At 41.4% G+C, this 22,952-nt stretch overlaps 3 protein-coding genes across 4 annotated transcripts; 2 read left to right on the forward strand and 1 right to left on the reverse strand.

Annotated features, from left to right (window-relative positions):
* The first annotated feature begins 416 nt into the window (after positions 1-416).
* On the forward strand, positions 417-6,589 carry cep55l (centrosomal protein 55 like). 2 transcript variants are annotated; one of them, XM_083687104.1, is made up of 9 exons: positions 417-492; positions 1,186-1,382; positions 1,681-1,953; positions 3,347-3,400; positions 3,543-3,696; positions 4,088-4,416; positions 4,830-4,901; positions 5,010-5,135; positions 5,307-6,589. In XM_083687104.1, the coding sequence occupies exons 2-9, from the start codon at positions 1,200-1,202 to the stop codon at positions 5,511-5,513; spliced, it is 1,398 nt and encodes a 465-aa protein (XP_083543230.1). In that variant the 5' UTR covers positions 417-492; positions 1,186-1,199; the 3' UTR covers positions 5,514-6,589. The 2 variants fall into 2 exon arrangements, with proteins under 2 accessions (XP_083543230.1, XP_083543231.1); XM_083687105.1 differs by having other exon boundaries at positions 4,094-4,416.
* Positions 6,590-6,809: 220 nt separating this feature from the next.
* Positions 6,810-8,666, reverse strand: rbp4 (retinol binding protein 4, plasma). Its single transcript, XM_083687522.1, has 6 exons — positions 8,547-8,666; positions 8,166-8,285; positions 7,874-8,010; positions 7,655-7,761; positions 7,290-7,502; positions 6,810-7,034 (listed from the first exon to the last, which is right to left on the reverse strand). The coding sequence occupies exons 2-6, from the start codon at positions 8,265-8,267 to the stop codon at positions 7,018-7,020; spliced, it is 576 nt and encodes a 191-aa protein (XP_083543648.1). The 5' UTR covers positions 8,268-8,285; positions 8,547-8,666; the 3' UTR covers positions 6,810-7,017.
* Positions 8,667-11,681: 3,015 nt separating this feature from the next.
* On the forward strand, positions 11,682-20,503 carry pde6c (phosphodiesterase 6C, cGMP-specific, cone, alpha prime; the record flags this gene model as incomplete). The annotated part of the gene is made up of 22 exons (XM_083687193.1): positions 11,682-12,149; positions 13,188-13,340; positions 13,487-13,576; positions 13,875-14,015; positions 14,141-14,215; positions 14,385-14,452; positions 14,841-14,907; positions 15,191-15,238; positions 15,641-15,790; positions 15,938-16,081; positions 16,188-16,253; positions 16,438-16,584; positions 16,709-16,816; positions 17,233-17,342; positions 18,275-18,362; positions 18,495-18,595; positions 18,727-18,834; positions 19,140-19,203; positions 19,507-19,581; positions 19,755-19,838; positions 20,078-20,225; positions 20,393-20,503. 22 exons carry the CDS (start codon positions 11,682-11,684, stop codon positions 20,437-20,439), a joined length of 2,550 nt encoding a protein of 849 aa, XP_083543319.1. The 3' UTR covers positions 20,440-20,503.
* Between the last annotated feature and the right edge of the window lie 2,449 nt (positions 20,504-22,952).

Raw genomic sequence — 22,952 nt, forward strand, 5'->3', positions numbered from 1 at the left:
ACGCTGACAAGGTTTACAGACCTGCCACATAACAGTGATCAGTGGAAAAGTAGAGAAGAAAATACGTAACAAATAATACAGTTCTAGAGTTGCATGGTGAACTCAGAAGTTAAACATTTGTGTGTGTATATCCCATTAAAAAAAGCTATTCTCATTTTCTCTGTAACCCCCCCCCCCCCCCCCCCCCCCCCCAAACATAAACTGTGCGTTTTTGAGACATGTAATTGATGCTCCATTGATGATCCGTGATGCTGCTCAGTTCCTGATCAGAAAAGGTTGTAGCAGAGAGCTGTGATTATACGTCTCCATCTAGCGGAGGACAGCGCCACCAGAGAACTAGAATGAGCTCAGCAGTTGCGCCAAAATCCGGATATGACGCTCGACGCGCTGCATTCAAACTTGTTTTGAACGAGGAAGTGAACGCACAGCCGTTTGATTGTGACCAGACGTCAAGCGCCCAAGTTTGTTATTTTGGATACAGAGGGCAACATTGTGAGTTGTGTTTTCTAAATATTCAACGTATGCGTCTATAAATGTTTTCTTTATTATTACAATTCAATTGGAACTGAATGGATTAACTGGCTGAATAATAGCCGGTTGTTGTTGTTGTTGTGGTGTTGTTAGTGAAACAGACATGCTTGCTTTTTATTTTTTTGCTAGCAGAAATTTGACCATTGCTAGCTGTGTTAGCAGTTTATTGCTGTTATAGCTAATGTTAGTAGACTGTACCATTATACATGACTATTTAGCTAACCTGTGGCTAGAGAAGATTTGAAACGGTCTATTATGTGACATGGTTGCACAGTGGCAAACTGTCAAGTTGAGTTTTTAGGTCATTTGTGTCATTCTCTGTCGAAGGGCCTCATTGTCTCTGCAGCAGGTGCAATATTCAGTTGCATGAGCCTAATTGAACACTAAGTGCACGTGTATTGCTAGCTATGTTGACCAACCACATATGTTCATCTGTGACATTTAATATATATATATCAAATATATATATATATGATTGGATAATATGATTTGTTTATCATATTGTAGGTCAATTTAGATTACCTTGCCTGAAATAGTCAGTTGATATGCTTGATATTCAACTTATCAAGTCATATAGGCTTTCTAATGCTAGATACTATAGGTGTTTTTATGAAAAATGTCTATGTTTAACAGTTGCACACTTGTTTTTTCTAGTTAACACTCCAGCAATGGCCTCAAGAGGTACTAAGGAGACCATTGTTAACAAGTTAGGCTTTAAATCCAGTAGCTCAAAGGCCGAAGTGGAAATGGACAGACTCAGAAAGGAAAACAGTCATCTGAAGAAGAAGATGGATGAAATCTCAAGACGAATTGCAAAGCCACCTGATTCAGACAAAAGCAAACTGCTGGAGGTAGCTATCAAATGGCATATAGGCCTAGTTTTTGCAGGATGACAAACTTTGAGTTTCTTCAACGAGACAACCAGTACAGTACTGCCAGTGCCAATGTTATGATAATAAACTAGTCTGATGGTGTAGCCTGTGAAGTATAAATAAATAAAAATACCATTACAAGAAAACGACTTTCACTTTCAGAATGACTAACACAAAATCATAGGACTCTCTTTACCGTTGCTCTTCAAATTCAGAGTAATACAAAGCAATATGGACAATTAAATCAAATCAATCTTGTAATTCTATTTGATTGCAGAGGATTCTTTCACTGGAGACAATGAGGGAGAGGAACAACCAGCAGCTGATAACCAAGGAGCAGGAATTGGAGACCCTGAGACAGCAGCAGCGTGCGGGAGCAGGGGAGGTGGTGGCTTCGCTGCACACCCAGCTGGACCAGAGGAGGAGAGAGGCCGAGCAGAGAGACAAACTGTTCCAGACCCTCTCGGAGGAGACGGAGAATCTGAAAAACAAGCTGTTGGCAGTATCTGCCCGCTGTCAGGCACTGGAACAACAGGATCCTGGTGCACAGGTGAGAGGTGTCGTCACGCGGTCGTTAAGGACTTGTCATAATGTTTGAACTGAGCTTTTGTTTTTGAGAAATTGCGTGGTTTGTGGTTCCCCACAACTGGCTGAACAAGTACTTGTCCGTTCACACCTACAGTATACGTTTCCTGTCAGAGAGGCTGATGCTTAAGCACTCAAAATAAGTTTTAATTTTACACTCTAGATGGCAGTATTTGATCTCTGAACATTGCCTTTGCTGACTCACTGAGGCGACACCAGAGAGTATGCAGTACAGTTTTCACTTTTCACTGTGCTGATAATCGTTTACTCCCTCACAGCTCTTAAAACAGCAATTCCTATTTATCATTCAAATTAACTGAGTATTGATTTTCCACAGATTTTCCTAATATCTGACCAATTATTTTTGAGTAATAATACAAACAATTGTAATAGAGGAGGTGGCTTGAATACAAGTTATAAATTGTGTACTGTCCCAAAGTCCCTAATACTCCTTATCCTTTTTCAAATTGCTTTTGACTTAAAATTACTTCTTTCTAACCATGAGGTTATTTTCGAGGAAGCCCGGGATGGAGGAATGCCATTGCTACAGTACATGAGGGATCATTTACCATAGTATTACCCTACATAACTCCCCGCTTATGTCTCCGAGGGTAGCTATCAGAGGATGGCTTGTCCGTCCGGAAAAAGTTGACAAGCTTACGATCCCATCCGAGGCCATCTCATGTTTGAGTTAACATCCCTCAACAAGTCTTACATAGGATCACCTACTGAGACGTCTAGGCCATTATGAGCAGTTTGTTCCCTTGCCAGGGATCAGACGGTGACCTTAGGGCCAGCTCTGACATTATTATGAGACGATAGTCTCTCTCTTTCGAGGGATGGCTCAGTAGCGGACCCACTCTAGGGAGGGTTGCAGTAGGGTCTTATAGGGGATCGACCGTACCAAGCTGTCTGGGCTACTGCTAAGAGGGTGCAGTACTGTACCTACTTCGCCTCCTAGGTTAACTTACGCAGTATATTACTGGTGGATGGTTTGTATTTAATGTGCCATCTTATAATGCGATAATATAGTCTCAGAGTCAGACACTGCAGCTGTAATCATGTTTTCTGCAGGAGAAGCCTGGAAGGCTTACAAAGCAACTGAAGCTCCTCTCACACAGGCATTTTCTATTCATGTCAAGGGAATTTGTTTTGTAAGGTGTTTTATATTCCCCACTACACTCTACCATTTGTATGTTACACTATACAGTTGCAATGATTTCTGTAACCCTCAGGAATATTGTGCTGTTTGAAGTAGAATAATACTTTCTACCTTTGTTTTTGAGCGTGTGTGTTTAGACAGTCTGCATGTAGATATGTGTGTATTTTGACCCCTGTGTTTGTTTCCCCTCTGACAGAATGGCCAGGTCCCCTCTGGAGACTTTTCAGTGGGTCAGGATCAGCTGAGAGATGTGAGTTGAACCAGTGAAGAAGAACTGTAATTACGATTGTACTGTATGTTTCTGTAATTTTTCTGTTCCGTCAATGCACACCATGGAACACTGCTGTAAAATGGAACCCTTACGGTGTGTTTACCCCCTTGTTGCGCAATAGGCCCTGGAGAAGAACCAGCAGTGGCTGGTTTACGACCAGCAGCGAGAGGCCTACGTTAAGGCGGTGCTGGCCAGAACTCTGGAGTTGGAGCAGCAGCTGAACCAAGCCAACCAAGCACTCCAACAACAACAATACAAAGAAAGCAATTCAGACGGTAAAAAAAGACTGGGCCTCTTGAGAGTTTTTGCCGTAAAGGGGGTTTGGCGCTCGCTTGCCTCTAAGTAAGAGTAAATCCAGCGTTTAAAACAGCCCCGTTCCAAAATGTTCTCCTAATTCTAAAGGCTGATTTCACACCGAACTTTGCTTCCCATGTGATTGAGAGAGTTCCATTCTAAAGCTTATTGGGACTGTCAGTACACTTAGTTACGATTACATGACCTTTAATAAGGTCAGCCTTGGTCTGTCATTAACCTATTACTGGTCTATGGAAAGGCCGAACAGAGATCAGCTGACACACAGTACGTCCCTATTGATATGAGACACATTAGCTGCTTCATATAGGATCAGTTAATGCATAAAGCCTAACCCTACTCTATTGTCTCCAGCACCAGATAAGACCCAGTCCCTGTCCCAGGTCCAGGAGTACTATGACCAGCTCCTGCTGGGGGCTAAAAGGGACACGGAGGCCCAGCGGGAGGTGGCGGCACGGGCCCAGGGCGACCTGATGGAGCTCCAGAGGAAGTACGAGGAGCGATGCCGCGAGGCGGAGGAGGCCCGGGAGCAGCTCCAGGCCGAGCGACTGAGCAGCAGGCACGCGGTGGGCGAGGAGAGGAAGTGCTCGGCAGGCCGCACGGACAGGATGAGGGCGGAGCTTGAGAGCATGGATGCCAGGCTGGAGGAGGAGAAGAAGAGGTCTGCTGAGCTCCTCCTGCAGGTAGATGTATACATGGAGATGCTTGCTAGCTGGATTCCTAGTTGACCCCAAGGCCCTAAATGACCGTATAACACTCTAGTAGATCTGTATGGTGAAATTCCAACCTAGTCAGTCACAGGGCAACATGGAGCTATTACCATATGGCTTATACTGTATATTCAATAGTCTCAGGTTCTACAGGAGTGGAAGAGGCTGGGCTGGGCTGTCAGTGATCAATTTGGAATTAAGCCATTTAGTTTTTTATTATAACATGTTGATTCATTTTCTATTGTAACTTGTAGGGAGGATTGAGGGGTTTAATATTTTTGAGATACTAAGTCAATTTCATGCCAGCTTGTGTAATATTACTCTGCATTAGAGACTTTCTCAGATCTACTTTGTATGAAGTTTTAACACCAGTCTTCTCCCCATAGGTGAATCTGCTGCAGAAGTCTCTGTTGAGCCAGAACGAGGAGCAGAGAAGAATAGCTATTCTGGAGCAGCAGGTATGTTTCCTTGCCAAAGAAAACCATTCCTGACTGACTTTCGATTGCAAAATATGGAATTATATAATGTACTCTGTTATGCAATGCTTTGGTTTCTCCCCCCAATAGATCCAGATGTCTGCCAAAGACTCTGAGAGCGAGAAGTATGATCGACAGAGTCTGCAGCACCAGTTAAACAAAGTGCTGAAAGAGCTGCGTAAGGCCCGGGACCAGATCACAAGACTGGAGGCAGCTGTAAGTACAGTATTGTGAAAGTCGTTTATTTTACGTTTGGACTTGTTTGAGATCTCAACTTTTCTTTCTTTCTTTTTTTTTTTTAATGCATCATGAAATACCGTTATCCCTAGATACATACAGTAATATAAGAGAGGTAAGATAACAGTCTTTTTTTTTTTTTTTTTGCAGAAGTCGAAAGAGTCTCGTTTCTCTGAGCCCAACTCCTACAACCGGCTAGAGTTTGAGAGAATGTCCATTGAGGATCCCAGTCCCACATCACCCTCCAAAGTGTCCAACCTGGATGAGAGTTTCCTGGAGTGTCCCAAGTGCAGAGCCCCGTACGCCACCAGTCAACACCGGGAACTGCTGGCTCACCTTGACTACTGCTTCGCCTGAACAGCCTCAGGGAAATCTCTAGGGAATATGGCTGTCCAGTCTCCATGTGTCTGCCAAAATTGTATTTTAAGATATTATTTTATACAATCATAGAAGAGGAAGTCTATTATTTTTGTTGTTTTCATGGTCCTTTTTTTATATATATGACCGTTGATTTTGTTGATTGTGCTGTGTTGTTTTTTTGAGTGAAAAGTGTCAGTGATGTAAGATCCTGGTGGTTTACCTGTCTTTTTGTTTTAAAAGAAATCATTGACTATTTTAATTGAGGACAATACAACTAAGTTTGATTTATCTTTTTTAAGTAACTGTAAACCTTGTGTGTGATGGAAATAATGTAAACAATATTATTTATGGATTTCTGAGCTCTTTTCTTTTATGCATCTTCAGTGGGTGGAAGTATGCAATTTGTTGAGGTTTCTGTTTGTTTGTACCATTTACACCCCTGATAGAATAACATTGAAGTGAGTATCTACCATGCAATTTCCGTTCTTTGGTGATAGCTTGCCTTTATATAAGACTCTTTTGCATTCAGAAAAAGTTGTACTGCATTCCGGCAAAGTGTATCTAGCAGTGGCAAATGTGTAAATAAAGTTAACTTCCGACTCAGTCCTGACTTTGCAAACCACCAGATCTAAAGCTGGAATGAGATTGCATGAGTAAATCCTTGTATTAAACTATTTAAGGCAAAGGATTAGTGAAGCTCTGCTCTGTAGGGGGGAAGAAGAGGTTAAGGTGTCTTTATTTAAGGAATGTGACAACAAGGACTTAGCTAGCTGTATGGGAACTGCTTTAGCATTCTCGTATGCTTTGTCTCGGACAGTGTTTTTGCAAGCTAATTTACTTGAATAATTATGTCTACATGATGGCACTTTTCTTTTAACAATTTTGCAACAGGGTTAGAGAGAGAATTGTCTCAAACATTTATAAGTTGCCTGTTTACCTGTTACCATAAGAGATTTTGGAAATGTTTTTTGTTTTATTTTTCATTCTCTATTGTATTCCATCTTTGCTCTCTGTTTGTTATACACTGTACAATAATGTGCAATAAAGATTAAAACCATTGTCTTATCAACACACCCCTTGAGTCTCCATTGTCTGTCTGTCACAATTGTATGGAGACAATGAAGTAGTCTATTTGTGTCCAAAGTAAGCAAATGTGATTATATCAGAGGGGCTGTAGTCTGATCAAGTTCTTATCATATCTGTTCTATCAACTCTCCTCTTATCAGTCCTACTGCTGATTTGCTGGGACCATTGATGACAATAATGGCAATAGATATTGAACCAGTATGGTAATCTTTTATTTCAACAAGTGGTTCAAGACTACATCATACAGTCGTACAATTACCCATACCCTTATACATTCTGATTTGCTGTGGCTTTGTGATGTCCATTTGGAAATAAGGAGATCTCCGACTTGAGGGGCCGGCCAGATTAATATATACAGTCTTATTTTGTTATGAGAATGTTGGCACAAACAATGTTTCTCTTATGGAGTGGCAGATCAGCTTTTACAGAAACCTGCAATGGAAGAATAGAACATACTGTATTTACACATTTGTCGCTTATAGGACACATGAAACACATTCAAGGGTATTTTATCTTTTAACACACTCTTCTCTCTCTGGTAATGAAGCAATTCTTAAATTGGCTCATGAACCTATTCCTCTATCAAAGCCTATTGCACCATTATAATTTTGAGTCTCAACAGTATACAGTATCATGTTACGGTATATATATATATATAATTCAGTATATCATTGTATTAGATCTTACCAGTATGTGAAACGCGTCTGTATTTGCCATGGAAGCAGATGTCCTTTTTCTTGGCAGCGACGATATCCTGGTGCTCTGCGCTGAGTCCTGTGGGGTTGCGAGAGAAGATGAAGGAGTAGCCGTCCAGGCAGGTGCCGTCCACGTCAATCTCTCTGCAGGAGTAGTGGATGGCGTAGTTTTCGTAGTCAGTGTCAATCACCCAGTGATCATCGTCTGCATCGAGAAGACAAGATCAATATCAATGATTAGCAAACACACTTTTGACAGCAGGAAACCTCCCCAATGTTCAATGTATAGTTATAATAAACAGGGTGGTGTGTTTACTGGAATATTCTGCATGACCATCTGTTTTATGCCTTTCTTACATCCAGTTTGAAGATAAGAGGCAGCCCCCCAGTACTTCATCTTGAACTTGGAAGGGTCTGGAGAAGTCTCGAAAGTGGCGAACATGTTGGCGCACATCTCCCAGTTGCTAAAGGGAGAAAAAGGGGAAAGTATATTCGTGATTCCAGTGGAAGTGACTGCATTTGAAGTTTAAGTTTGAGGAATGTGAGTTTTATCATAGGGCATGAAACAGAACTCACTTCAGGATGACAACTCTGCCTTGGGCACCTGCAGTCATTTTCCCATCGTCCTCCACTTTGAACTCAGCAACGATGTTGTCCAGAAGGAACAGACCAACAGGATCTTTCTTGGCCACAGCATACCATGTCCCTTGGTACTGCAAGATGAAATAAAAGCTCTATCAATCTCTCCCTGGCCATAAATAAATAAAGCTCTATTTTCTAACATTAAGTTTTACAGATGAAATCAAGAAAGGTGAGAGATTTAAAAATGTACATTTCATTCCAGAAATTAAGCTCTATTTCGACTTACTTTCATTTTGTCAAAGTTCTCCATGACTTTGATATTGGCAACCTGGCAGTCTTGTGCCCAGCATGTTGCCAGGACACAGAGGGCAGCAACGAACCGCAGCATTCTGCCTTATTCGCTGATCTGTGGAGAACAGAGCCCAAAAACATGAGAAACTTTGGATAGAAAATAGCAACATTACCACTACATTCCATCCAGTGAATTGAAGACCAGTGTCCTATTCCATTGCTCGTGAGCTCTACAAAAAGGTGAAAACTAAAACTTTTTAAATATTAAAAGTGAAATTTTTTCTTCAAAAAGTGATTGAAAGTAAAACCATCTGTACATAAAACACCAGCATAGTACATATATCAAGTTACGGTCCCTTCCCATGTAAGTGAATACCTTATAAAATAAAAAGGTGTCTCACAGAGGTGCTGTGTCTCTTCAGGCAGAGGTTGGCTTTATATACTGGTGGGGTCCCACTGCCCAGTGTGTCAGCCCCTAAAAACCTCCCCCTCCATTGGGTAAACATTTACGTAACAGCAGGCTCCAGTTGTTCTGATATGATCTGCACATTTGACCCCAGAAAAAAAATGTTTTTCGTAGTCCAACTTTGAATGCCTGATGAAATAGCTGTTGACCAGGCCAAGAGAAACATCTGGAGTACTATACAGTCCATCCATTACAGAAATAAATCACGACTGTGGACATTTCTTTTGCCTTAATGACCATATCCAAGGGCTCGTTCTGGCTCGTCCTGTTCCCTGCAGGAGATGTAGTATGTTCTTTCTGGCTGACTTTTTCTTTAACTTTCTTCACTTCTCTTGAGCAACGATATTGTCATTCTGCCAAGTCACAACTAAATAAATGCTTTCGTTTCATTCACTGCACCATTTCAACTGCTATCCATTCAAGAGGAGAGACTGTGGGGAAATTAGTGATCAACTGCTAATACAGATTATTTTCTATTTGTGGTCATTATCAAAGAGAGAAACCTGGTAGTTCAACCCAAAGTCCAGATTCTCTTTGATTCATACTTTCAATCAATGGTGATGTGATTACTGTATGTGGCCTGATTGCTTGTGTAAGTGTGTTTTGACCTGAAATCTCAACTCACCATTTGAAACAGAGGGCAGTGCACGATGATCAAACAGAAGTGATCAATTGTCTCCTTCTTTTGATCAGACCATGCAAGCTCTTTCCAATATAAGCACTCTCCTTTGTTTTGTTTTTAACCACAAAGCCTGGATTGGGGCACTAGCATGATGAACCCTGCGAGTGAACTTTACAAATCAACGTTTTCCTCTGTAGGATCGTATAACTTTGACCCAGAGGCTCAGGTCTCAGAAAAGAAAACACCACAGTCAGAGGCCAAACATCTGCATCTTATGTAACTTGGCACGAACAAGCATCGTTCCCCATTTATAGGGGTTGCTGTTGAACTCTGGCCAGTGTTGGCACAAATATGATCATTTCCATCTGTGAATAACAACATGATTTTTCAAGCTGGATATGGTGGCTATATAATGAAGTGTTATGTGGGTCTATGTTTCTGAGGTGTTTTCCACTATGATGCTCCCCTCTGTGGCACCCTATCAAGTTGGCAACAACAGTCACCTGAGGAGCTTGTCTGCTACAAACCATGCTGATGTCACCAAAGTAGCAGATAAGTGATTCTTACACTTGGAATGTGATGATAGGGGGAGGGCCAATGAATTGTACTTAACCCCACCCCTTTCCAGTTCATCTACATGTAGGGCTCCGCCCCTGTGACGTTCTGTACGGGCTGATTGCAGGTGGCAGGGTAGAAGCCTTCCACATGTCCTGGCATGGGAACAAGTCACAGACAGCAGGGCCATGAAAATGTCTCTATTTTGAGACAGCAGGGGGGATGAGAGAGAGAAGAAAGGAGGGAGGAAAGACAAGGATGGAAAGAGATGCTCTGGAGGTGGTCTCATGGCTCATTTTGCAACTTCAAGTCTTAAATCCTTCTTTAACTTCCCTGATAGCGATTGAAATATATGTGCTTCTCTAATCCCTATATTTATATTTATATGTATATTTATATATCTATATATCTATCTATCTATATATATATGGATAGATAGATGATGAAACTACCACTATCTGAGAGACTAGTATCTTGTGGCCGTCTCCGAATTAACTCCTATCCATGTGACTAATCCACGGTGCCATTGCCAGCCCGTCTCTCTCGGGGAGGAGGAGGACATCCCAGTAATCACTTTTACTTAATCTGGGATTTACACTGCCAAGTCCTAATGATGCAGGTCTTTTTATTGCCTTATCGTCTGACTTGGTTCCAGACCCATGTTGTGTAAAAGACAGAAACATAGACCCTTTGTACTGATGAGGCAGCCTTAATCCTATTCCCAACAGTGAAAATAGACTGGCACTCGCTGTCTTGCCAGACAGACAGTGTGGTTAATAATAGCAGACCTTTGTTTGGTCCCTGTTTCTTGGAACTGTTCTTCTCATCACTTGGCACAATTCCAGAGGTCCCCCGTTGATTTGATTGGTGTGACAAGAGCCCTGTGAGGACACGGATGGCGAGAGAGTCAGCGTTCAAACACTTGACTCAACATTGAGGTTGGGTAGTAAAGAATGTTTTGTCACACTGGATTCATGCCCAAGATATAAAGTAAATTAGCCAAATTACTAAAAAGGGAAGGTCTTTGCAAATACGTTCCCATCCGTCACTTGACTGAAAGAAGATGGATGGGCTAAAACTGTTATAGAGATAACACTGATAGGACTGGGTTCCAGTTGTGAATGGTTTCACCAATGCTATTCCTCAATTCAGGGAAAAGAAGCCCAACACAGCACCTGTTTTCTGCATGGCCTCTTAAGAAACCTGTCTCAAATGTATGATTAGAACTTTAGGATGGAGAAGTATCTCTCAGGGTCAACATTTGGCTGTCCTAACAGGTCGTTCTCTAACAGTAAATGATAAGGGACCCTTGGGACGACCCTACCCTAAACCCTAACCTTAACCCTTACCTTACCTTACCCTATGAGGTGACGTCAGAGTTTGGTCATCCTAAGCATCTCACTTAGCCTTCTCTAACTCAGTATAATAGTCTAAATACAGCCTGATGAGTCAACCATTTTGTTTGGAGAAAAAAAAAAGACATTTGAGTAATGGATGGAGTGGATCTTCCCCACACAAAGGTGTGAGACAGCACAGCTGCTCTGCAACAACCTGCCTCCCTTGCCTCAGATTGGATTGTCCAATATAAAATGATCTGTGTTGGGATTTGCAGGTTAAGAAAGCTTAGGGTTTAATGTCATGACGTCACATTAATTAGCGGCCACTTTGATCCTTTCAGCCTCTAAGCCCACTACATTCTGTCAGCTTGTAGGTGAGTACAGGACGTTTTTGTGATTTGCCCCGGCACGACAGCGGAGGATGCACGTCGGCGCAATCCGAGGCCACTGAATAGCCTACCCATCGTTAACTTTCGCTTTCCTCAGGTGATGTTTCTGTGAGAAAAGTGAGTAAAACGCAAACAATTCAAAATGGGAGACAAGGATAGTGTGGAGAAGTACCTGGAGAACAATCCCCAATTCGCCAAAGAGTACTATGATAAGAAAGTGCGGCCTGAGGCGCTCACGGCCGCCTTCACAGAGAAGCTCGAGATCAAAGATCCGGCTTCTTTCAAAGATGTCTCCCAAATCCAGGAGGCCCAAATCATGTTTGACTTGGTCAAAGAATTGCAGTCGCAGCCCGAAATGGAAAAAGGCATGCACAAGGTCTTACAGAGAATTAGCATGCTGTTGTCAGCCGACCGGACCAGTTACTTTGCTAACAGATCTAGAAATGGAATACCCGAGCTTACAACGGCGCTCTTCGACGTGACAGCTACCTCAAAATACGAGGAAAATCTGGTGAACCCCAAAGCCGAGATTGTGTTTCCCCTCGACATGGGAATAGTTGGATTTGCAGCCAGCAGTAAAAAGCCAGTTAACGTACCGGACGTTTCAAAGGTGAGTGCCGCGTTAACAGTTACCCAGCCGCGCGTAAAAGCGCGCGTAGAATATACACGCTGGATAGCTAAGCCACCCTGTCCAAGAAATAATGCAGTTTAACGCAATACAATTCTCGTTATTTTAAGATTGTAGTTGATGTAAATTTGAGTCAGCTCTTTCATGTTTCATATTTAGACTTTGTATCTGTTCAATTTGTAATCCTAAATTACATTACCACAATTATTATTTCAAGTTTACCAGGGAGTTCATATGATGAGCTATATATGGGTTTATATAACTGCAATAGTTCAAGCGCTGCATCACTTTAGCCCCATTCAATTAACTGCAGATAAGGGGTTTCCAGGATAACTAAAATATACAGTATCATTCTTCTGTGGCAAAAATAAAGCATGTTAGATTCAAAATTCAAAATTAATTATTGCTGCAAAAGAAGAATCATGTTTCTGCATAATCCTGGAAATGGGCTACTAGCAATGGTGTGAACATACATGTAACCCTATCTTAAAGCCTTTACTATATGCAAATCTGTTTAGTATGTTAAACCTACTCATATTCCTGACAATGTATGTGTTTTTACATGATATACTTGAAGTCCAAATTGGGTGGGCATAGAGGAATTCTTTCAAGTATCAGTGACTTTTTTGGCCCAAGAAAGTTAATTACCTGGCTAGTTTGATTATAGGCTTTGTTGTCTCATGACGTTTTTTTATTGCCGTTGAATGAGGATTACTCAAATTTTAACACTATGACCCAAAAACAATTCCTGTCATTTTATTGAAATGAGTTGTGATACACATGTTTTATTTTATCTTGTTCATGGTGCAAAACCCTGCTTAAAAAATCTCTCCTCTAAAGCAACAATGCCATTCTATCACATGCAATCTGCCATTCTATCACATGCAATCTGCCATTCTATCACATGCAATCTGCCATTCTATCACATGCGATATGCAATTCTATCACGTTATCTGTTGTGTAATGATTGTGAAGATTGTTCTGCGATCCAAATAAACTAAATTATTCTCTCACCCTCAGAACAACAAATTCAGTGACTTTGTGGACAAGCAGACGGGATACAAAACAAAAGGCATGCTTGCATACCCTGTGATGGCAGAGAAGGAGTGCCTAGGTGTTGTCATGGTACTAAACAAAATTGGGGCAGAGGAATTCTCCAAACAGGATGAGGATGTAAGGATGGAACCTTTGCCAAATACTCATCCACGTGAACTACCAGTTAAAAAAAAATCTAAGTCAGTTCTCTGTACAAAAATACACCTATATACTATGTCAATCTACTGTATTAACCATGCCTTTTAATCTGATTTTGTTCTTAGCTCTTCCACAAGTACATGACCTTTGCAAATGTCATCGCCCTGCAGCATCACACTGCCTACATGTTTAACGTGGAATCCAGGAGGAGTCAGGTAAACAAAAACACACAAAGAAACGTTCAATGTTACTCATCAACTCATCAACTGTGCCCCTATGTGTTCACAGGCCTGTGAATACAGTCCCATGAATGCAATGACACAGTTTTCACATGCAAACAATTTTCTAAATGTTTTCTTAAATAATGATGAATGAAGGCACATGATGCTTGTGTCTTTTGAAGCTGTGTTGTTCCTATTATGTCACCAATAGCCATGATGACCCAACAATCCTAATCACATTTCACTAGTGGTACCAAAATCAATTTCCATTGTTCTCTCCTGGTTTCCAAAGGTACTCCTGTGGTCTGCCAGCAAAGTATTTGAAGAGTTGACAGACATTGAGAGACAGTTCCACAAAGCTTTGTACACTGTGAGGCTCTACCTCAACTGTGAAAGATACTCTGTTTGCCTCTTGGACATGACCAAAGAGAAGGTTTGTTTCTAGCTATAGCTTGTAGGGGTATTGCCTTTTTTGTTTGTTTTTTAAATGTCAATCTCTGGTTGAGAGATGAGTCAACAAAGATGCTAATTGCTAATGATAACCTTCTGCTAACCCAGGAATTCTATGATGAGTGGCCAGTGAAACTTGGTGACGTAGAGCCTTACAAGGGACCAAAGACACCAGATGGCAGGGTGAGCATCTACTGACCTGTGATTCAATTATCTCCTAGCCTTGTACTGGGAGGTCGTTTTATACAATTCATCACTTCACAATGACTTCACATTTACAGTAGGCCTATGAAGCTGATCTCAAACGAGATCTCCTGAAAGGTCATGGCTATATATTTCTCTGTGTCTACAGGAAGTCAACTTCTACAAGATCATTGACTATCTCTTGGAGGGACCCAAAGAGGAAATCAAAGTCATACCGTGAGTATCCCAGTCGCTTTACATTTTGAATCACTCATGGGTCAAATCCTAACTTGAGATCTGTGAGCACAACTCATGCAAATCTCCCCTAGACATACAGTACATCAATGTATGATTTACACCAGGGGAGGCTGGTGGAGGTAGAAATTGGAGAATGGTATCAAACACGTGTCTTTGATACCTTTTCTCATTCCTCTCCATACATTACAATGAGCCCGTCCTCCTATTTCAACCTCCCCCTGCCTCCACTGATTTACACCAATTTCTGTTTTAGCCCTGGAGCAGTATCTGAATCACAACAAAGTGTCATATGAAACTGAGAGTGGTTTGAACCATAATAACAGCTGCATCTCCTGCCTCTCCCTCCCCTTGTCTGTGCTTCTTGTAGGGCCCCTCCTGTTGATCACTGGGCCCTGGTCAGTGGGCTGCCCACCTACGTCTCTGAGAATGGCTTTGTAAGTCTACTCTGCAGTGCTTTTTGAGATTGTGTTGTATACTACAATACTGTGTAATACAGCATACTATTATCTTCATCATTTTAGAATACTGTATGGATTTGTTTTTGGTCAATCAAACCAATGAACCATCAACAGACAAGAGAGGTGAATCAGTCAATGTGAAGGGAAACTGAGTGAAAGTGATTCATAGACTGACACCACAAACATTTGTCCACTGTAGAGTTTTGTGAGTGATTTGCTGAGTTGAGCAGCTAAAATATTTCTTGTCCTCCACCTGCAGATTTGCAACATGATGAACGTTGCCGCCGATGAATACTTCTCATTCCAGGTGAGGACTACGGACCTTTAAGGACTGCACATTTTTGTTGTAGTCCAGAACACCTGATTCAATTCAATCGACTAATCATCAAGCCCTTGATTAGTTGAAGCAGGTGTCCTTAAGTGCACCGGGCTGGAACAAAAATGTGTGACCCCCTTGGTCCCCAGAGCTGGAGTTGAGAAGCCAACATGCTAAAACAAACTTTGACTTAATGGAATTTGTTGTTATGCATGTTATGTTGCTATAACTGCTTTATTCACTGTCATTTGGATCGCCTAAACATGTAGAGTCAATAACAAAGTCCTATTCGAGAGGGACTAACTGCCTTTTTCTTCTTGGTGTGTCCTTCCCTAAAATGCTGTAAATTGCTTCTGTTTCTCATTTAAATATTTGTTTTTAAATGTCTTTCAGAAAGAGGCTGTGGATGATACAGGCTTCATCATAAAGAATGTCCTGTCCCTTCCCATCGTCAACAAAAAGGAAGAAATTGTGGGTATCGCCACTTTCTTCAACAGGAAAGATGGTAAACCATTCGATGAGTATGATGAACAGATCACTGAGGTGAGTCTGCATACATCCACATACTAACTCTCTCTCTCTCTCTCTCTCTCTCTCTCTCTCTCTCAGTCATATAAACCACCAGTCTCTGTTTTGGGTTATATGTTTTGTATGGAATGAAGGCTTCATGTGTTTCCATTATTGTTCCAGGCCCTCACACAGTTCTTGGGATGGTCAGTGCTGAACTGTGACACGTACGACAAGCTGAACAAAATGGAGTACAGGAAAGAAATAGCCCAGGAGATGCTCATGTGTCAGACCAAGTGTACTGACAATGAGATGCAGTCCATTCTGGTAGGACCTTTAGAGATAGTATTTAGCTACAAGTATCAATTGAGAATCAAAGAGATAATCGCTTGAAGTGACAAAAAACATGATTATTATTCTTCTCTTTGAACAGAACACCAAGGAGAAGTTTGACGCGGAGCCAGAGGACTGTGATCAGAAGGAGATGTACAAACTCTTGGTATGACAGATGACATCTTGTAACTGTTACCAGGAAAGGTTTCAATCCCATGCTGTAAAGTAATTTTTTATGAACACATTCTCAATGAAAGTCCTCCATGACAGGCTTAGTCATTTGAAGATTAATGACTTTGACGTAGTTTGAAAATGTTGTACAGTATGTTCATTCTTTTGCCTTTGTATAGAGGGCGACTTGTCCCGAGGCCAAAGACGTGGACCTGTTGCTATTCAGCTTCAGTGACTTCCCTGTGACAGAGCATGGCCTCATCAAATGTGGAATTCGTTGTTTCTTTGAACTGAACGTGGTGGAAAAGTTCAAAGTCCCCGCAGAGGTTTGTCCTCAAGCCCCTGGATATACAGTAGCAATATTGTTTATCAGTATCAATATATGTACAAAGTAGTTATATATAGTAAGTATAACAGAGGAATTGTTTCCTCTCCCTCCTGTCCAATCAGACTCTGACCCGGTGGATGTACACTGTCCGGAAAGGTTACCGTGACATTACCTACCACAACTGGAGACATGGCTTCAATGTGGGCCAGACCATGTTCTGTCTGCTACAGGTGAATCTCTTTACTCCTTGGCTGTGTTTGAATACTTTTAGAATGCATCCTTCCTTCCTTCCTCCCTTCCTTGATTCCTTCACTGTTCTTATATGATTTGACTGGTCAAAGCAAGCTTTTTACTGCATTGCTTATGCCAGTCAAGTTGTGTCAGATCAGTGATTTCTTCAAGGAAGGTCGGAGGAGCAAGGATGCATTTTAGGAGTATTCAAATGTATGGGTCACCGACACATGCAAACCCTTTGACCTTATGGCAATAGTGAAATTCACATGCTTGTTTGTTTGGAGAGACCTTTATACTGCCAACCAAAAACTAAACATTGCTCACTAAACGCAGTTGGTCAGTGACATTGGTCAATGTAGACAAGTCGTATTTGTTTGATAATGGATCAACCCCCCGACCCCCTGTCTCACAGACTGGGAGGCTGAGGAAATATTACACTGACCTGGATGCCTTTGCCATGGTGGCTGCTGCGTTCTGCCATGATATCGACCACAGAGGAACCAACAACTTATACCAGACAAAGTGAGTCCTCCCTTGACGAATTGTAAACATGACCAGATAACATGATGTCATCTGTGATGTGTCCAGTTCTGTCTTGCTGTGTTGTCTGTGCAGGGGGCAGGTAAATTCCTCTTGGGGGATGATGAAGTACTGTATATGTTGTGTTGTGTTGTATTTTAACCAGGGGAGGCAGGTGGAGGTAGAAATTGGAAGAGGACGGGCTCATTGTAATGCTTGGAATGGAATGAGAAATGGTATCAAACACACGTTGTAATGCACGTTGTTGAGCCCGTTCTGCGATTTCTGCCTCCACCTGCCTCCCCTGATTGTAAAGTATCATTATATTTTATTAAGTCAGCTAAGTCAAATCAAAGTTTTTTTTTATCATATGCACAGTAACATGTGAACTGTGAACTGAACAATGAAATGCTTGCTTTGTGAGGTTCCTATCAAAGTGCAGTGATAACACAGAGGTAGAATAAAATATCAACCATACACAATAATAACAGCAATAAACAATAAGATAAGGTGCAATACCAGTACAAAGTAAATAACAATAAAGTATTGTATAATATTATATTATATCAAATCATATCGTATTGTGTCGATCATATCTTATTGTATGGTATCAAAGCATACACTCTTTGAAAAGTTCTAGTTAGTACCAACATATTTGTCCCTGTAGGGGAACCCTTTGAAGAACCGTTTTGAGTTTCATGTAGAACCACTTTGGGCTCAATGTTGAACCCTTTTGGGTTCAATGTTGAACCCTTTCCACAGAGGGTTCTAAATGGAACCAAAGGGGTTCTACTTGGAACCCAAAAGAGTTCTACATACTGTAGAACCCACACAGGTTCTTCAATGGGTTCCCCTACAGGGACACATGAAGAAGAGTGTACCATGCTGATGTCTTAAGGCTGTTTAGTGTCATGCTCCCTCTCTCTGACCTGCAGGAGTGGATCACCTCTGGCCAAACTGCATGGCTCCTCCATCATGGAGAGGCACCATCTAGAGTACAGCAAGACCCTAATGGCCAACGAGGTCTGAGATCCTAACTGATGTTGTACTACTGTGTCATGTCTATCTGCCATGTGTCATGTCTGCCCAGACAGGCCCCCTGGTTGAAGGTTTAACCTTTCTCTGACCCTCAACCCTCCCCCCTTCCCTCCACAGACCCTGAATATCTTCTGCAACCTCCAGAAGCGCCAGTTTGAGACTGTGCAGCACTTGTTTGACGTCTGCATCATTGCAACTGATCTGGCCTTGTACTTCAAGTGGGTTTCTTTCTTAATGATCTCCTTTTGTCTTGGCATATAAACTGTATGTGTTGTGTTACTCAGGTTGTGTTACTCAGTGTTACTTTTCGCATGTGTGCTCTTCTGACTTATATGTGTTTCCCCCCTAGAAAGAGAACAATGTTCCAGAATATTGTGAATGCCACAGAGCCAATGGCTGAGGAGAAGGACGCGATCGCCCATATTGCCGAAAACCCAATCAGGAAGGAAATTGTCATGTAAGTTATTGTAGTAGGGGTTTCAAGGCTCTGCTACTTAGCTTATCAGGGGGCAGGGTAAGAGAGATTATCTAGAGGCCCATAGTAGCCTACTGTAGATGCAAATCTGACTCCTCCTCAAATTGTCTTGCCTCAACTATGACAGTTAGTACAATCGCTTTAAACATATTTATTTTACAGTATACTTCTTTGATTATCCCTCCAACAACAGTGTCTCTTTTTGTTCACAGTGTGTTTTCAGCTGCTTTAAAAAATTGTCTTCTTGAATAATTTTTCTACAATTCTGTCCCCTCTGTCTTTATCAGGGCCATGATGATGACGGGCTGTGACTTGTCTGCCATCACCAAGCCATGGGAGGTCCAGAGCCAGGTGAGTGGCCTTCAACTCTCCACTGTCTGGCCATAAAAATGGCACTATAATGATATGCCCCTCACTCTGTATCAGTGGGGGCTGGTGGAGGTAGAAATCTGAGGATTGGCTCATTGTAATGCATGGAATGGAATGAGGAATGGTATCAAAATACATGCTTGATACCATTCCTTATTCCATTCCATGCATTACAATGAGCCTGTGATGAACACAGTGATGATGTATAGGATATAGTAATAATTAATCAGGTTAAATAGTGGTGATAAAGTGGTGATTTTTGTTTTGAACCATCTACCTCGCTAGGTGGCTCTTATGGTAGCAGCGGAGTTCTGGGAGCAGGGAGACCTGGAGAGGAATGTTCTCGATCAGCAGCCCATTGTGAGTCTTCTACGCGTTCATTTTCATGTTCATGCATAGTGTACTTCATGTAAGGGTTTCGTTCAATGCAATATTCTCAGTTGTAGTACAATTGACTGGTGATGTACTTGGACAACTTTAATATCCCCAGTGTTATTTTAAAAAAATAACTAATTTCTTTCATTACTCCTCAGCCCATGATGGACAGGAACTGTAAAGATCAGTTACCCAAGATGCAGTGCGGTTTCATTGACTTCGTGTGCTCATTTGTGTACAAGGTACCCGTCTGAATAGATAATTCATCATATACAGTACATTTCTCTGCAAGCCATCAATTTTTCATTGAGAGTCTTAGGAGTCTTAGAGTTAATCTACTGTACAGGGCCATGTTCATGTGTATGTGCACCGGTTGTACTCTCCGGGCTGGGGTGTTTGCCCCAAAAGGGATGTGTCTGTAGATTGAGTGATGGTCGAAGACATGTGGATGCTTGCGTTAATGGAACCGACTCCATTCCAGGAATTCTCGAGGTTCCACAAAGAGATCACTCCCATGTTCGACGGCTTGAATAACAACAGAATGCACTGGAAGGAGCTGGCAGACGTCTACGCAGCAAAGATGCAGGCCATCGAGGACGCGAAGAAGAAGGTAGACGGCGGCGACAAAGGTAACATTTTGAAATGCATTGAAATATACATGAAATAAAAACGGAATGAGTCCTCAAGGGTCAAGTTTATTAGACAAAAAACATACTGATGAGATTGGGTTTTTTTACTTGTTGAGGACTACCATGAAATAAACCAATCCTCTGTCCTTTTCCCTTCTGTGCAAAAGGTGACGCAGGTGAAGGAGGAAAGTCCAAGACATGCACCATCTCCTAAGCCCCCTCCGGATGCCCAACCCCTGGCTGTGGGGCGGAGGAACACAAGGAGCTTCTGGTGCTTCTCTCCTTCATGGATTCCATTGGTTCTCCTCTTTCTCTCTCGGGACTTGATGGGCCAATCCTGGATCAAAAACACTGAACGCATATACACAGTAGACAACAGCAGGTGCATTACTGTAGCTACCACTTAATCTAAAATGAAAACCAATATTGCAGGTAACGAAAAGAACATTGCATCTAACAAAAACTGCTGAATGGCATGTACTCAATGACAGTCTGTAGATCAACAGATTAGCTTCAGAAGGCATTCAGCTGTCACTGTCAGTCTCTTGAAAGGGCAGGGGAGGGAAATAACTGAAATGGAGCAGGATAACTATTGAGTGGAAGAAAAGTCAACATTTGTATCAAGCTATAACAGTTCAATGAATGAATTGAGATAACTTATTTTTATGTGTTGGATCACTTCACCACTACATTCTGAGAACAGGAATAATGTTTGATATATTTGAATGCACTTCTCAGGAATATTAAGAACAAATACACGTGATGATGATAATAACAAACATACACATTCTGTAGAGAGATAAAGACTGTTCATTTAGAATCTTCAAGTACTGTGAGAGCACAAACCTCTTCCCAAAACCCAAACCTAAAAGGCAGACTTGCTCTTTTGGCAACAGCTTTACCAACAAGGGATAATAGTCACAATGCTCAAGATGTGCAAGCACCTCTGAGCCTTGTATGGGTATGTTTATGTTAATATGCAAAGTATATTTTTTGATTGTTTGTCAGCTAAGTTATTTTCTACTTTATGTCTTTTAAGAATGGAGCCCAGTCTGTTACAGTTGTTATAGAGTGATTATGGATGTATTTATTGTAAACTTCACTCATTTTGCCCAATGACCTGAAAGATTTCCGATACACTTGTAATATACATATTATATTATATTTATACCTATGTGTAGCATGATTTGCAAATTAATTATCTTTAAAAAATGATGATATTTCATGTATGTTATACATGATCCAAAGGATTGTAGTTCATCACATAGTGACTGTATGTAATTGTGTAAACATTTAAACATACAACTGAAATGTAAAATATTAACACTTGAAATGTACAACTTTTGCTTGCTCTTAGGAGGCACATCTCACAAATGTCAGTGTCTAAGTATGTACTTTATCTACCTGACCATAAGAAGATTTGATGGGATTGAGTTTGATTGTCAGCCAGCTTTCGCGATCCACACAGCTTTAAACTTTAAGTAACCTACTTACTGTGGATGACCCAGGCTACCAAAGCCTTATCATATCTACCCCTGGAAGGGCATGTCATGTTTGATTTATGGCCAGAGGGCTTCTCCAAATATGGCATCAGCTAGACCAAAGTCCCTTTCTTCTGTGTTTGATTATTCAGGTCCTAACTGATGCAACACACCGCCCAAAATCCCAACCATCAGTCTAAAGCGTTAGAATGCTCTTTTACATTTCCCATAGGAATATTTCAATACATTGTTTATTGAAAGCATCCTCCTTTGACGTCCTACCAAACCATCGACCAACCTTTGAGCTAACATTCTTCTCCCTCTGTCCTAAGACATGTTTGGAGACATTCCAACAATGTGACACTAAGTAGGAACTGCAAAGTATGACTTCCTTGCTTATGCAACATGTCCTCATTCTTAATAGAATGGAAAATCAACCAAGAGCTGTAATCCAATAAGTGTGGCTTTGACACTTGACAGTCACCCTGCATCTTAAACCCACTGATCTACAGTGTATAGATCAGTGCTTAAACCACTTCGCTCTGTTCCTATTCATAGAGCTGCAGACATGTTGCGGTATAAGGTACAAGAGCATTATGGGAATGTGGGTTTTAATCTCCTCTCAGGTTATCTTGTATGTGTGTGTACATTTACAGGACATAAAAAATATATATATACTAATTCTATCGAGTTATCATTGAGAGAGATTAGAAATAACATTTGGTGTTCTATTGGAATGAATTCTACTGTATGTATGTCATAAGATGTACTGTGTAAACAAATAAAGGCATTTATCAAAGTATGTGGGATTCAAGAGATTTTTGAGACTTGACCAATGCACTACATCCATTCCATGCCCCTCTGAAAACAGACCTACAGAACAGTATCACCAACTAAACTTGGAGGTAGAACAGCACGTTGATGTAGAGACACAAAATGAACTTGAGGAACCTTGAAGCAGAGACAGTCCTTCTCATGACTCCTGTATCGTGCAGGGGGATTACCCTAACAAAGCTGGATGAGCTGCTTGAAAAGAAGATCAGCCGATTTGGCTTGCCGCCGAGACCAGTGCACATTTTTTCCTCCTGAGTAGTGTCTGCTTGAGGTGTTTCCTGACCCAAACTTCTTGTCTCATGCCCTGTCCTCTACAGCTACTGTATATACCACTTTTCTCAATAGCATATAGTTACCAACAAGTGTGTAGCTATAATACCCGTTACTGGCACACATATTATAAAACTATGGA

This window comes from Argentina silus, assembly GCF_951799395.1.
Source record: "Argentina silus genome assembly, chromosome: 16".
Classification (NCBI taxonomy): domain Eukaryota; kingdom Metazoa; phylum Chordata; class Actinopteri; order Argentiniformes; family Argentinidae; genus Argentina; species Argentina silus.

What these genes read in the sequence shown, in the direction of transcription:
- cep55l (XM_083687104.1), top strand. Translation starts at nt 1,200, where the DNA reads ATGGCCTCAAGAGGTACTAAGGAGACCATTGTTAACAAGTTAGGCTTT. An exon ending in ACAAAAGCAAACTGCTGGAG is followed by an intron (nt 1,383 to 1,680) that starts GTAGCTATCAAA and finishes ATTTGATTGCAG; the next exon opens with AGGATTCTTTCACTGGAGAC. An exon ending in TCACAAGACTGGAGGCAGCT is followed by an intron (nt 5,136 to 5,306) that starts GTAAGTACAGTA and finishes TTTTTTTTGCAG; the next exon opens with AAGTCGAAAGAGTCTCGTTT.
- rbp4 (XM_083687522.1), bottom strand. Translation starts at nt 8,267, where the DNA reads ATGCTGCGGTTCGTTGCTGCCCTCTGTGTCCTGGCAACATGCTGGGCA. An exon ending in AGAACTTTGACAAAATGAAA is followed by an intron (nt 8,011 to 8,165) that starts GTAAGTCGAAAT and finishes TTCATCTTGCAG; the next exon opens with TACCAAGGGACATGGTATGC. An exon ending in GGCAGAGTTGTCATCCTGAA is followed by an intron (nt 7,762 to 7,873) that starts GTGAGTTCTGTT and finishes TTCTCCCTTTAG; the next exon opens with CAACTGGGAGATGTGCGCCA.